Raw genomic sequence first — 13,241 nt, forward strand, 5'->3', positions numbered from 1 at the left:
GCATGGATGTGCCAAAAATCTGACTTCATATAACAAATATATTCCCTAAGGTTTCCTCTGTGCTAGGCACTAAGGTACACCTGGGGATAAAATAGTCAGGGGTTCCACCTTCTGAGACTGTCACATAAGACCCAAATAAACAAGACCGAAGACAAAATGTAGTACGGCTAGGAAATCTCCGAGGGTTGTGGGAGCTCAGACGAGACACTTAACTTGGCCTGAGGCGTTAATAGGCTTCCTGATACATGTATTCCAGCCTAGTGAGTGTAAATGTTCAGGGCAGTGGACACCTGCCTAGGTTACAGTGGGGCGGGAGATTCTGGAGGTTTAAACTTGCTCCTGATAGCAACTGTGAAATACGGAGAGGGGGGACTCTCAGAGGACTTGGGCTCTTAGAGCGCTATTTTCTGGAGAACATCCCCCTTTGGTGCCGTGTGGTCGGGGCTCCGTGCTTTATTAGCTGGGATAGATTTGAAGTCCCTTAGGGAGTTGGCGCAGGGTCTCGACAACGGCTCCTTGCGTATCTAACAACCGTGCAACCACGAGTGCTCCAGGCAACCGGCCCGGCTAGGGGCGTGGCCCCACCGGCTTGGGAGTGCGGCCGCCCTGGAAGTGACGTGCTGCCCCGCTGGCCGTGCGGAAGTGGAGATGGCGGAGCTGTACGTGAAGCCGGGTGAGCGCGGCGGCCGGGCTAGGGGCGCTGGGTCTTCTCCCTGCCCTGGCTAGGGGCGAGTACTGCGCGGGGTGCGGACCCTCTGTCTCCCCCGGGCTTGCTTCATGCGTCCTCTTACCTTTGCAGGCAACAAGGAGCGCGGCTGGAACGATCCGCCGCAGTTCTCATACGGGCTGCAGACCCAGGCTGGCGGACCCAAGCGTACGTCGCTCACCAAGAGGGTCGCCGCTCCCCAGGATGGATCCCCCAGAGGTGGGTGGGGGCCCTGTGCGCGGAGACCCGCCGAGAATGGGCGGTGCCAGGAATAAGCCTGGCCTTTGGGCCTCTTGCGTTTCTAAGGACTTCCTGTGGAGAGAGCTTGGTGCTCCACAAAAGGGCTCCGTTCAGGCCCTTTTTTACTGCCCAGGTCGATAGTTGGTGCGCTGGTCTCAAAAGACTCTGTGTTTTCGCCTTAGGTGATCTCATCTTATATATAGTTTTTCTAATTTTATTTCCAACATGGATCTTTTCACAGAACTCCATAGTGGTATACCCATTGTGTGTTCTGCATCTTCACTTGGCTGTATGATAACCACCTCAGATTTAATGTGTTATTCGTTCATTTAATCAGTATCATCTACTGAGCACCTACTGTGTTTGAAGGCGAACTAGAAAGAAGTCAACAAGATAAAAGTTTTCTGTTTTTGTAGAGTCCACACTATAGCTTTGCAGATAGAGGAAACAGTGGTGAGGGCTCTACGGAGAAAAACAGGGTGATGTGAGAGTGACTGGTAACTAAGGTATCTAAGGGTTGACATTTAAAAGCTAGCCACACAAATATCAGGTGCAAGAGTATTCCAGGCTTTGGAAATAGCTATTGCAGAAGCCTTGAGAATAAGTTTGACAAATTCAGAGACTGAAGGAGCATCTGATGGCTAGAGCACAGTGGACTAGGGATAGAAATTTAGATCTCAGAAGTAGGCAGGGGCCAGATTTTAGTGTTTTCTTTTTCGTTCGTTTTTTTTTTTTTTTTAATGGAGGTTCTGGGATTGAACCCAGTACCTCATGCATGCATGCTAAGCATGCACTCTACCACTGAACTATACCCTCACCCCCAGAGTGGGTTTTTGTAAATCAGGACAAGGAATTCATATTTTAATTTACATAAAGTGGGAAGCCACTGAAAAATGTTAAGTAGAGGAGGGTGGTTTCTTTCTCCCTGAGCATTTCCCAGGCTAATAGGAAAGTGTGGTCTCTTTTCAACTCCTGTTATCCACACCCGTAACATTGCAGAGGAATGATATAAAACAGTTTCTTAACCTTAGCACTACTGATATTTTAGGCCAGATAATTCTTTTTTGTGAGGGACTGTCCCATATACTGTAGGATGTCTGCAGCATCCCTGGCCTCTACCCACTAGATGCCAGTAGCACCCACCCAGTTGTGACAGCCAAAAGTGTCTCTAGACATTTGCTGTGGGGACAGAATCTCTCCAGGTTGAGAAACATTGATTTACATTAAAAAAAAAAATCAATGTGTCTGTTATGTGGGAAACAGATTTTAAGGAAGAAGTGGATAGACAAATTAAGGGGCTATTATGCTAACATAGATAAGTTGTAATGATTTGGACAAGGGTGGGAGTACTAGAGGTGGTAGGAATTGGATGGATATGGGATATGTTATGGAGAAAGTCAATAGGAATGAGTAGATGTAGTAGGTGAGGTGAAAGAAGCAGCACTGTAACTTGTATTTTTGGCTTGAGGAACTGGATGTAGTGTTCAGTGATATGGAATGACTAGGTTTTGAGGGGAGGGGAAAAGCAAGGTTTCTGTTTTGGCCATGTTAAATTTGGGCTGCTAAATAGGGGAGAGGTCTAGGCTAGAATTACAGAAATGTGTCACCACCACTATCACATGGATGATATTTGATTTTATGGGCTTAAATAAGGAGAGTATGTGGGTAGAGGCCTAAGGAGGATCCAAGCCAGAGCCCTAAGGCTCTTTAGCATTTCAAGGTTGAACAGAAAAGGAATTAGCAAAGGACACTGAGAAGTGGCCAAAGAAGTAAGAAGAAAAGTAAAATTCACTCTGGGAGAGGGTAACATCTTGACTGAACCCTGATGAATGCTGCTGAAAGGTCAAGTCAGAGGAGAAAAGGGACCACTTGATTTGACAAACATAGTGATCACTGGTGACGCTAACAAAAGCAGTTGGGAGTGATGAGAGCAGAAACCTGTCAGGAATGGGCTGAGGAGAAAATATGAAAAGAAGTAGAGAGAGTAACTAGTTAGCTCACAGAAGAAATTCTGCTGTGAAGCAGAGATGAAAAATGAGGCAGTGTCTGGGGATGATTGTGAGGTAAGGGAGGGTTTAGTATGCTGATGAGATAATATGGTAGAGAAGGAGAACTGATGGTGTAGGAGAAAAGGGATAACTGCAGGATGGAAGCCCAGAGAAAGCAAGAGAGTCAGGGATGCAGAGTTCAGCTGGGGAGATAGCCTCTGATAGAGCAGGAACCTTCATTTATTAGAGGAGGAATGAAAGCAGCCAGATGCAGGTGGGTTAGTAGAACTGGTGGTGAGAAGGTTGGGGGTGTTCCTATTTGTGACCTCTTATTTTCTCAGTGCAATATGAGGCATGGTCAAAAGGACAGAGACTGCAGGAAAAGAAAGGAAGAAGGTAGAAAAGTTTAGGAGATGGGAAAACAGCTGTTCTGAAGAGTGGGAAAATGAGGCAAAGTACAGGATTTCCAGGCAATGTTGGATGCCTTTTAAAATCTGTAGCTATGAATTTAAAGTGTGACTCATCAGCATGGTTGTTTTCCTCCCAACAATTGCAGGCAAGTTGGGTTTACCAGGTAAGTGAGACAATGGGAGGGGATAAGTGAGATAAGAGCATTAAAGGAGTGATTTTAATGCACCTCAAAAATCTGAGTAGCTGAGCTGGAAGGGTAGGAGAGGTGGTCAGATTTTGGAAGTGGCACAGTGTTGTTGAGAATAAGGCAGCCAGGGGTGAGAGGCTGAAGTAGGGTGGAAAAAAAATGATCATCGGAGGTGAGGTCAAATTGAGAGACCAAATCAGATGAGTTAATCATCCATGTGGATGTTGATACCTAGAAGTAACTTTTGACTTTTCTCCTCCAGTATTCTCATTTTCCATAGTGATTCCACCATCCCATTATTAAAGTCAGAGACCAAGAGTTGTCCTTGGCTCCTCTCTCCTTCACCCCGTTCCATCAAGTCCTCTTCTACCTTCTTCTAAATAAATCTGAGACCACTCTGTTTCCCCTCATTTACTCTTTAACTCTAGTTCATGCTAGTATTCTCTTTCCTGAACTACTGTTAACCTCTCAACTGGTGTCCCTCCCCTTCTTGACCTATTCTCACCAACTTCTCACAGGCCATACAGAGTGAATGAACGTCATAAAAAACAAGTCTATTGACATCACCCTTTGTTTTTATAAACCTGCAGTGGCTGTCCGTCATCATTAGGCTCAAGACCAAACTCCTCCAAAGTCCTGTAGGGGCCTGGATCCCTGCTTACTTCTCCAGAGAAAGCTCATACTACTTTTTTCAGTGTTAATAATTTCCAGCCATACAGGCCTTGTTTCTGTTCCTTGAACAAGTCAGGACTTTTCCCACCTCTTGGGCACTGCCCTTACCTTTACCTAGTATACTGTTCCTTCAGTTCTTTATGGCTGCATTTATCTCATCCATTAGTTCTTAACTTTGTGAGCACATTTTTGCTACACACTAGCAGCTGTACCTGTGTTCTTACTTAATCATCACTGCAACCCTGTGAAATAAGTGCTAGTACTATAATATTACCATTTTATGGAAGTGGAACCCAAACTTGGAGGTTAAAGGTAACTTGCCACATGTCACATTAGATGTGAGCTGAGATAAATTTAAATGTCATCTTAGAGGCCTTCCTTGAACAGTCAGTCTGGATAGGTCCCTCTAATATTCCTCTTTATCACATCATGTTTTATTTCTTTACCACACAACGTAACTTGGTAATTTTCTTTCTTTTTTCCCATCTTCCTCTAGAATTTAAGGTCTCTGTAGTCAGGAACCTAATCTGTCTGGTTTACTACTCTATTTCTGGCACCTTGCACATTGTCTGGTGCATCGCAGGGACTTTATAAACACATATATTTCTAATGAATGTGTTGTTGCAGAGTAACCCTCCTTAGAAGGGATGAAGTTAGAATTGAACTTCTTACCTATTTAAGCCATGTTTGCTTTATCTTGCTTTACCTTTTCAGTCCCCACCTCTGAGACTTCTCCTGGGGCTCCCCCAGTGGGACCTCCACCTCCTTCCAGGCCACCACTTGTGGGGAGTTCTCTCTCCAGCACACAGCCCACAAATTTCCCAGTTGTTGAGTCTGAGACTCTGCTGGAGGATGTGCTGACACCTTTGGAACAGGCATTGGAGGATTGCCGTGGCCACACAAAGGTAAGTGGGAAAGCTCTGATGACCACCAGGTGCAGGTATGGCTCCCAAAAGTAGACTTTCTGACCCTATGGGCAATGGCTCTTAACCCTTTCTGAGTTAGGGACCCCTTCAGAATCTAAGGACTTCCTAGAAAAATGAACACATGGTTTGGCAGGGTTCACAGTCTTCAGTAGAAGAGGCTTGTAGGAACCAGAGTTGAATTTAACTCCCATTAGCAATAACTTCCTCGTTTTTGTACCCTCTAGGTCATTTAGAGCAAATCTTGCTGATTTTATGTTCAGGGAGGGAGAGGGAAACTCCCTTTTTCTATCTATAATGTTTCCTAAGTTCTCTTGAGGCAAGGGATCTGAGGAGTCTTAAAGGACAGTAACAGAGTGATCTTCACCTCTTTGGTCCTTAGTTTACTTATTTGTGAAGTAGCACTTTAGAATGAATTTCTGAGCATCTGAGAAACTAGAAATTTTAAAATTCTAGCCACATGTGCATTTTTCTTGGAAGGAGATCCATAGATTTCATCAGCGTCTCAGTGGGGCCTCTAATCTTTGAAGAACCATAACTCTAAGACTGAGTGTAAAGTTCTTGGGCCAGAGAAAGCAGGTGCTTCCTATGTGGCACTGCCTTCCCTGCCTCTGTTAGGCTGGCAGCATTGACTTGGAGGGGGCTTCTGTCTCTCAGAAGCAGGTATGTGATGACATCAGCCGACGCCTGGCTCTGCTGCAGGAACAGTGGGCTGGAGGGAAGCTGTCAATGCCTGTAAAGAAGAGGATGGCTCTGCTTGTACAAGGTGTGGCTGGGTCCCTTTGTATAGCCTAAGTCCCTCATCTTGCTGTGGCTGGCCAAGCTGAAATAGGTGCTGAGAGTTTTGACTGGGAGGGGAGGAGTAGCAGCTACGTCTTGCTTCAGGCTGCTTGCTCAGCCCCTCTCTCTCCTCAGAGCTTTCAAGCCACCAGTGGGATGCAGCAGATGACATCCACCGCTCACTCATGGTTGACCATGTTACTGAGGTCAGTCAATGGATGGTGGGAGTTAAAAGATTAATTGCAGAAAAGAGGATTCTGTCTTCAGAGGAGGAGGCCAATGAAGAGAAATCTACAGCCACAGCTGAGCAGAACCAGACTGTACCAGGCATCCAGCAGGCTCCATAATCCTTTGGTTTCCCCAGACTGATTTCACATTGTCTCCTATGCCTTGGTATGGGAGGTCTTCTCTCACTTGGCTCCTTTTTACCACTTCAGAGACTGTCTGCCCCTTTTGGGTGCTTAGCCTGGCCCACCTCTAGGGGAAGAGGTCCCACAGAGGGGTCACTTGTTACCCATACCGTATGCATTTCAATAAATACATCTCATTGTGGGCCCTGGGTAGGAAAGATGAGCCCTTCCTATGCCATACTGGTTCCCTTTGGTGTCCTTGACTGCTGTGCTCCCTGTGTACCATACAGACCTCTGTTCATCCTCTACTCATGAATGGCCTTGCTATGCATGACCAGATTACTGCCTGCCACTTTCTCTCAAATTAGACAGAAACGCACATCCCTTGCTGGGCTGAGTAACCCTATGTTTTTGGAGGGATGACTTTGTTTCAGCATGAGAAAAGAGGCTTAAAAAGCATGAGGAAATTTTTCCCTCAAGAAAAGGAGACTGCCCTATTTGTACTGCATCATCCTTGAGGAATGCAAATATTACTAAGGTTAGCTGTATAAATTGAAGGAGAAAAAGACCAGATTGCTGAGATATAGGATCATTTTTCCCCCCCTGGGGGTGGGGGTCAGGGATAGTAAGATCTTGACTCTTTATCTGATTCACCAAATAAGCTGCTGCCTTTGGGTCCTAAGGTCTGGAGGACAACAGAACCAGGTGGAAGGGCCTAGAGAGGTTCATCTGTGCTGTGAGAAGGCAGAGGACAGGTTTTCAGTGTTGTAATAAAGTTGGTACTTACAGGTGGGAGGCAGAAAAGGCACAGGGAGAGACCAAAGAAAGCTGGGTATAGACTGGGGCAGTGCTTTTTTCCTGCTTTGGAATAACTAGCGAGGGACTGCTGGAGAGGCCTGATTCCAGAAAGGCCACTTCCTGGAAAGGCTAGGAACAGTCCTTGGCAGGGGTCAGGCTATTGCTGTTTATGGTTTGGTGGCTCCTATGGCCGGCCCCCAAAGCCTGCCTCAGGCTCTAATTGCTGCTGGAAGTAGGCCAGTGGGACCTGGAAAGGGACCTGGGACCTCTGATCCTAACCAGGTTTGCTGGGGCCCTCAGCTTTATGGCTGAGATGAGAAGATCAGCATTGAGGACAGCACTGGAGCCAAGGCATTTCTTTCAATGTTTACTAAAGTAGTCAGAAAGTGACATTCTCCGTTCCCTAGCCCTAGTCCCAGACTCAGCCTGAGCCGAGGGCCAGGGGTTGGGAGCAGTGCCTACAGACCGAAGAGAAAGTAGAGCTAAGGGCTTGGCACGTTGCCCACTCCTGTCCCTGGTCTAGCTGCCTTGGAACTAAGGGAGGCCCCATACCAACAAGTCACCGCCTTCTGGATTAGATGAGGCCAGCTGGCCTTTGGATATCCCAGAAAAAGGAGGTAGCAGCAGCAGCATCAGGGATTCCTTTAACTCCACACACAGGGTCATCTGCACTGGATTAGATGTCCATTTCAAATTGTGCATCATCTGGAGAGAAAAAAGGCAGAAGGACTGGTTGCTGGGTTGGGGGTCTGCAGGCTCAGTCTCAGTGCAGAAGCCTCTCAGAACTGAATCCCCACTCTACTTAGGCATTTGGACTCAAAGCCATTTCATAATTTTAGGGCCTGCTTTCCTTACCGGGTATCTCTTCCTCTGTCTCCTTTTGCTCCTTCAGCTCCTCCAGCTTGGAAGGTGGGGCTGTTGGAGGAGTTGTGACCCCGGGAATCTGAGGGAGGCAGCAGGGGGGTGTCCGGGCAATGGGTGAGTTCTTGCACTCCAGCAGGAACTTTCGGTCGTAGATGATCCTGGTGCCTGTCAAGGGGTAAGGGCTATGTAAGAGGCAGGAGCTTGTGTCTCCAGACACAGGTTTTTTAGGGACCAAGAGGTCACATTTTCTCGTGCTTTAAAGGGCTACTGCTGTACAGCCCAGCCAGAATCTCAGCTGACTAGCCTTCACAGCAGACTTCTGGGCCTAACCGAGAGGCGTCTAAGTGTCAAAAGTAGCATCCCAGCTGGTCTAGGCAGGGGCTTTTGGGTGAGGGGAGCTTCAGGTTTTGGCTCTAGGAAGAGCAGTGGACTTGGATCTCAGGTACTTCAGGATGCTCTTGTCCTGCTCTGCTGGCTCTGGAACTTCATTGCTTTGGTTCACAGGGTGGGGCTTAGCCCTCCAGCCTCAGTTGGATGAGGAAGCCAAAAAGCAGATGTGAAGGCTAGTCCTGCCACCTGGGCTCTGATGGCCTGCTGGGAGGAGCTGTGTTCCTCCTGTGGAACACAGGGACATACTGTTCTTTTCCTGACCCCTCCTAAGTCCTAACAGGCTCAGCCCAGCCTCGAAGAACTTGGCCCGAACTGTCCTCAAATGACCCTACACTATTCTCACCCCACCACTTCCCCTCCACTTGGCAGGAATCCCTGGGTAGGCAGGATCCCAGGCTGTTCGACCAATCAGCCACTAGCAAGCCACGCAGCACAGATACCTGAAACCCTTGGTCCCAACTGCCATAGTCCTGCTCTGGCAGCTTTGCAGGACCTCGTTGCTTCCTGCTGAGACCACACTCAGTTGAGGCCTTGACCTACCTCCCAGGCGGCAAAATCAGGAGTAGGGGGTGAGCAAGGTGCCCAGAAGTCAGGCCACAGTGAGAATTTATGTACAGTGTCACCAGAAAGTAGGCTCAAGACCGTCTTGCATCACTTCGAGGTTTTATGGAACTGGGCTTTAGCTCCAAGCCCCCACCCTACTCAAAGCTGCAATCTGCTGAGGGGCCTGCAGACTAGTCCAGGTCCGCACCTGCCTACCCAAGTCCCGCGACAGACACGCTGGCCTGCCCGCCGCCAGTTGACCCCAGCCCAGCCCGCTGACCTCCCGGGGTAGTGGCGTATAGCGTGCCCCCCGGCGTGGTGCTGTAGCAGTCGGGCAGCTGGTCCCTGCCCCCGGGAATCGGGCAGCTCGTGGATGTGGACATAGCGAATAGGAGAAGCAGAAGACAAGAGGTTGGTGCTGGTGCTGAGGACGCGGAAAGCAGCCGACCGACTCAGTCGACCACGTGCGGCAGCAGCAACAACACAAGGACTACGTCACGCCCGGGGCGGGCCAGCTGTCACTCAACCAGATGATCCCGCCCTATCCGCGCTAGAGCAAGCACGGAGCTCTGCGAAAAGTTGGAAGGAGTCCCAGGACCTGCACCGACCTCCTGTTTCCTGGCCCAACATTGGCCAGCCTGCCTATGAGCGCTGCAGCCGCTCAGCTGTTTACTATTTACTGTTTACAGGGGGCGCTGGGTCAGGTGAGGTATGGCACACATTACTGTCATGTATTAATTCACCCATTCCTCTCAACAGTTTCGGACAGTTAAGCACTATTAAGCCACATTTTACAGGCGAGGACACCAAAGCCCAGAGAGGTTAAGTCACGATTCAACGTCATGCACTTGTAGAAGGGGGAATTTGAGTGTATCTGATTGCAGAGCCTGTGTCCTTAAGCACAGATGTGTACTGCCTCCCATTAATCAATTACAGTACAGGGTGAAAAATGCCTTGATGCACAGCACCAAGGGGAAGATGAGAGGGAGGGTGGGCTTTCCGGAAGAAGTGATACCTGGACTGATTAAAGGATGAATAAAGACTGGGGAGCAGGAGATGCCTGATCTCTTTGCCATAGCTAACTAATCCCAGGAAACTTAAGGAAAAGCTGGCTGGGGGCTGATGAGGAGGGCTTGGTCTTTAGCCCTCTGGAAAGAGAGAGTACGAGGTCAGAGAGAGTATGGCCTTTAAAAGAAGATTTTTTGATGTAGGCACACTAATGTGAAAGGAGGCAGGAGAGAGGTGATGGTAAGTACCAAGTCTAGTACCTATATACACTAAAAATCTCAACTTGATCCAGTTGTCCGATGTTTTTAGCTTCCTCAAAATCAGTATACCCCTACCAAAACCCCATCCTGCAAATTAATTATAGACCACCTGACCGTGCATTTATCAGTGTTACTTCTGGCTTCATCAAATTTTCTGATTTTTTCACTCATTAAAAGATACTGTATTTTACAAGTAAAAGCGCTTCTCAAACTTTAATGTGCACATAAGTCACCTGGAGACCTTGTTAAAATGAGGATTCTAATACAGTAGGTGGGACTTGAGATTCTGGGTTTTTAATAAAATCCCACGTGATGCAGACCCTTAGGTCTGCAGGTCCTTAGAATCACACTTCAAATAGCAAGGATATGTATATTTTATTGTTCCAAAAAGGCTTCTGAGCTACTTACAAAGCAGTGTAAGCCCAAGGATCAGATTGTGAGGAACCATTTATACTCAACTTTTAAGCAGGGTGAGTAAGCAGTCTAGTGAGGGGAGTTGGGGATGGGATGGACAACAGTGAGACTGAAGGTGAAGACTCTAGCCTAGTGAAATGGGGTGGGCAAAAAGTGGCTGTGAGGATGAAGAGAAGTGAAGGGGATCTAGATACACAGAGAAGGAAGGATAAGGTGACTGATTAAGGGTGGGGTGAGAGAGGAGATAAGCTAGGATAATTCCTGATCTTCTGAGTTGACAGTCTTGGTAGCTAGGAGTCCCGTGTGATATAACAGAGAAAACAAGAGGTGGGGTATATCTTATATTGGGGGATGTATCATGTGTGTGGAACGCTCAGATGGAGAAGCATTGTAAGGAATCAGATATACAGGTCTGAAACTACAAAGGAAGAACTCTGAGCTTGATTCAGATTTGTGGAGTGAAATCCAAGAGTGTGGGATGAGATCATGGCAGGAGAAGATACACCAAAAGAAGAGACCTGGAAACATCAACATTTATTTAAGGGGTTGCAGAGGAAGAGGATTTCACCAAAAGAGACTGAGAAAGAAGAGCCAGAGTAGAACTAGGAGAGAAGTGTCAGATGTTTTCAAGAAGGATCAGTTTGGAAGTGAGATCTCCCTTTTATTAATCTCTACTGTAAAACAGCAGCAGCAGTTACTACTACTAAAAGACTACTACTAGAAGCTTACTTTTCTTGAGATGCTGTGTGCTATACGGGCTGGGGAACTAGAGAACAGGTAGTTGGCTTTAGGGAGAAAGCCAGATTCATCATCTATTCAACCTGGATGAAGGACCAAGAGTTTAAATCTGAGGGTCGCTCAACACTGATTGCCCATTAGAGATTAGAGTATGAGAGCTTTAAAAATAAATTCTTATGCCCAGGTCTCAACCCCAGAGATTTGATTAGACTTATAGGGGAATACCAGGTCTCTGCTACTAGGCAAATTACTTTGAACTCACAACAATACCATCAAGATAGAACAGGAGGAGGTGAAAAGTAATCACAAAATAGGTTTGCAATCTGACCATTAGATTCATGACTTTGTTTTCCAAATTAGGTCAAGCCCAGGCTCCTGCCTTTTATTGGAGGTGGTCTTAACACACTTTAAGTTTTGGATATTTAAAACCACCTTTCTCTCACCCATTTCCTACAAGAGAGCGTGAAACTAAAGTAACCTGTCAAATAACATTGACAAATGGTGACAAATCTTTGAGGGTGAATAGAAAATGCAGTGTTATCAGAGCCCCTCACCCCAGGACAGTGTCAACAGTAAGATGTCATGACCAGCCACACTTCTTGGTAGAAGAGCTCTACGGCTAAAGAACAAGATGTTCAGAATCTGTTTTCCTACAGGCTTGTTTGTCTCTTCCTGGGTTTACAATGTGGTACAAAGGTTTTAATCAGTAGGACAGAACCATGTATACTAAGTACTCCTCTCTCTTTGGCTTGAAACTCTAATATGATCAGCCTTTCCTCTTCTAAAAGCTACGTCAAACCGAGGATGGTCCCCTCATTTACTAATTTTGAGGTTGGGAAGAGGATTTGGTCAGAATCTGTAAGAACAAATGGAAGCTATAGTTCTAAGTCCTGAGATTTCTTACCTCTGGTTAGGAGAGGCCACCATTGGCTGTCCAACTCTCTTCTTTGGTCTGGTTAGCTGAGGTGATGAGATTTCCCCTTTGAGAGCAGGGACTGAAGGAAGCAGACTGGCCTATAAAAGGGCAAGTCAGCACACTGTAGCCACAACAGGTTTAAAGGGTCTTAAACATCAATAATTTTGTTGTTGGTGGAAATTTTACACTGAACACTGCTTGAAATAAGTAGGTCCAGAAACCTTGATGATAGTTTTATTCCTTGAAAGAGCTGTTATTCTCATGAGGTTTGATCTATGCCTAAGCAAGGTGTTTCTTAATGACTTGAGGACTCACTATGGGTGTGCAAGATTTTCTTCTGCCTCCACTAAAATCCCAAAATCAATAATGGCTCTCACAACAGGCCTTTGATTCCATGTGAGAACAAACGGTAGTTCTCAAACCTCAGCAACATGAACCATTCTGTTGGCTTCTAGCATTCCCGTACCATATATACTCCCATATATTCATGGGACAAAAAAGAAAATCTGTATTAGAACGCTTTTGAGTTCATTTACATTCAATTTCATTTTCAGATGAGGAAAGTGAAGCCCAGAGATGAGAAAATGATTTGCCTAATGTCATATGGCTTCAAGTGGCAGAAATGAAAATAGAATTTTGCCTTGACTCTTGTTCTGCTGTACCCGTGAGGCCTCCTCCCCCCCAAATCCCTTGTATGTTTTGAAAGTAATTAACTTCTTACCTGAGCTAGGTTTAATCCAAGGTTCAGGTTGGTAAAATAGCAGTAAAGTAATGCCAGGAAGAGGCAAGACAGAGGAAGAAGAGATTATAGCAGGCAAAATGGAATGGGGAATAGGCTACTGGGATCCAAACAGAAAGAAAAGAAAGCATTGCTGCTAAGAGGCCAGGAAGGAGGGTATCCTAAGTAATTGCTACAAACTGCACAGCTCCTGTTTCTTCCTAATCATCCTTTGAGTTTCTCATAATTGCCTCCTCTCCTTAGAGTTCTAGTTCCTGACTTGAGATAGAATTTCTCATTCTGTTGTCCTCATGGTGTAGAAGATAGGGTTAAGA

General features: G+C 46.5%; 2 protein-coding genes across 7 annotated transcripts in view; one reads left to right on the forward strand and one right to left on the reverse strand.

The window, feature by feature from the left end:
- Positions 1-6: 6 nt before the first annotated feature.
- SRA1 (steroid receptor RNA activator 1) lies at positions 7-6,495 on the forward strand. 2 transcript variants are annotated; one of them, XM_072956545.1, is made up of 5 exons: positions 7-673; positions 800-925; positions 4,955-5,109; positions 5,785-5,893; positions 6,043-6,495. In XM_072956545.1, the coding sequence occupies exons 1-5, from the start codon at positions 649-651 to the stop codon at positions 6,252-6,254; spliced, it is 627 nt and encodes a 208-aa protein (XP_072812646.1). In that variant the 5' UTR covers positions 7-648; the 3' UTR covers positions 6,255-6,495. The 2 variants fall into 2 exon arrangements, with proteins under 2 accessions (XP_072812646.1, XP_072812641.1); XM_072956540.1 differs by having other exon boundaries at positions 366-673; positions 4,919-5,109.
- Positions 6,496-7,409: 914 nt separating this feature from the next.
- Positions 7,410-13,241, reverse strand: part of ANKHD1 (ankyrin repeat and KH domain containing 1) — a 111,904-nt gene continuing 106,072 nt past the window's right edge. For all 5 annotated transcript variants that reach the window (XM_015239492.3, XM_015239489.3, XM_015239491.3 and 2 more), the window contains 3 exons: positions 12,177-12,286; positions 7,911-8,084; positions 7,410-7,760 (listed from right to left, as the gene is read on the reverse strand). In XM_015239492.3, coding sequence (XP_015094978.2) covers positions 7,757-7,760; positions 7,911-8,084; positions 12,177-12,286 — 288 coding nt within the window. In that variant the 3' untranslated portion in view covers positions 7,410-7,756. The remainder of the gene's footprint in view (positions 7,761-7,910; positions 8,085-12,176; positions 12,287-13,241) is intronic.

The sequence above is a fragment of the Vicugna pacos genome, chromosome 3 (genome assembly GCF_048564905.1).
Source record: "Vicugna pacos chromosome 3, VicPac4, whole genome shotgun sequence".
Lineage (NCBI taxonomy): Eukaryota > Metazoa > Chordata > Mammalia > Artiodactyla > Camelidae > Vicugna > Vicugna pacos.

Excerpts from the sequence above, each read along its gene's own strand:
- SRA1 (XM_072956540.1), top strand. The coding sequence starts at position 649 with ATGGCGGAGCTGTACGTGAAGCCGG. Across the intron at positions 926-4,918 it reads CCAGGATGGATCCCCCAGAG|TCCCCACCTCTGAGACTTCT; the intron begins GTGGGTGGGGGC and ends TTACCTTTTCAG. Across the intron at positions 5,110-5,784 it reads ATTGCCGTGGCCACACAAAG|AAGCAGGTATGTGATGACAT; the intron begins GTAAGTGGGAAA and ends TCTGTCTCTCAG.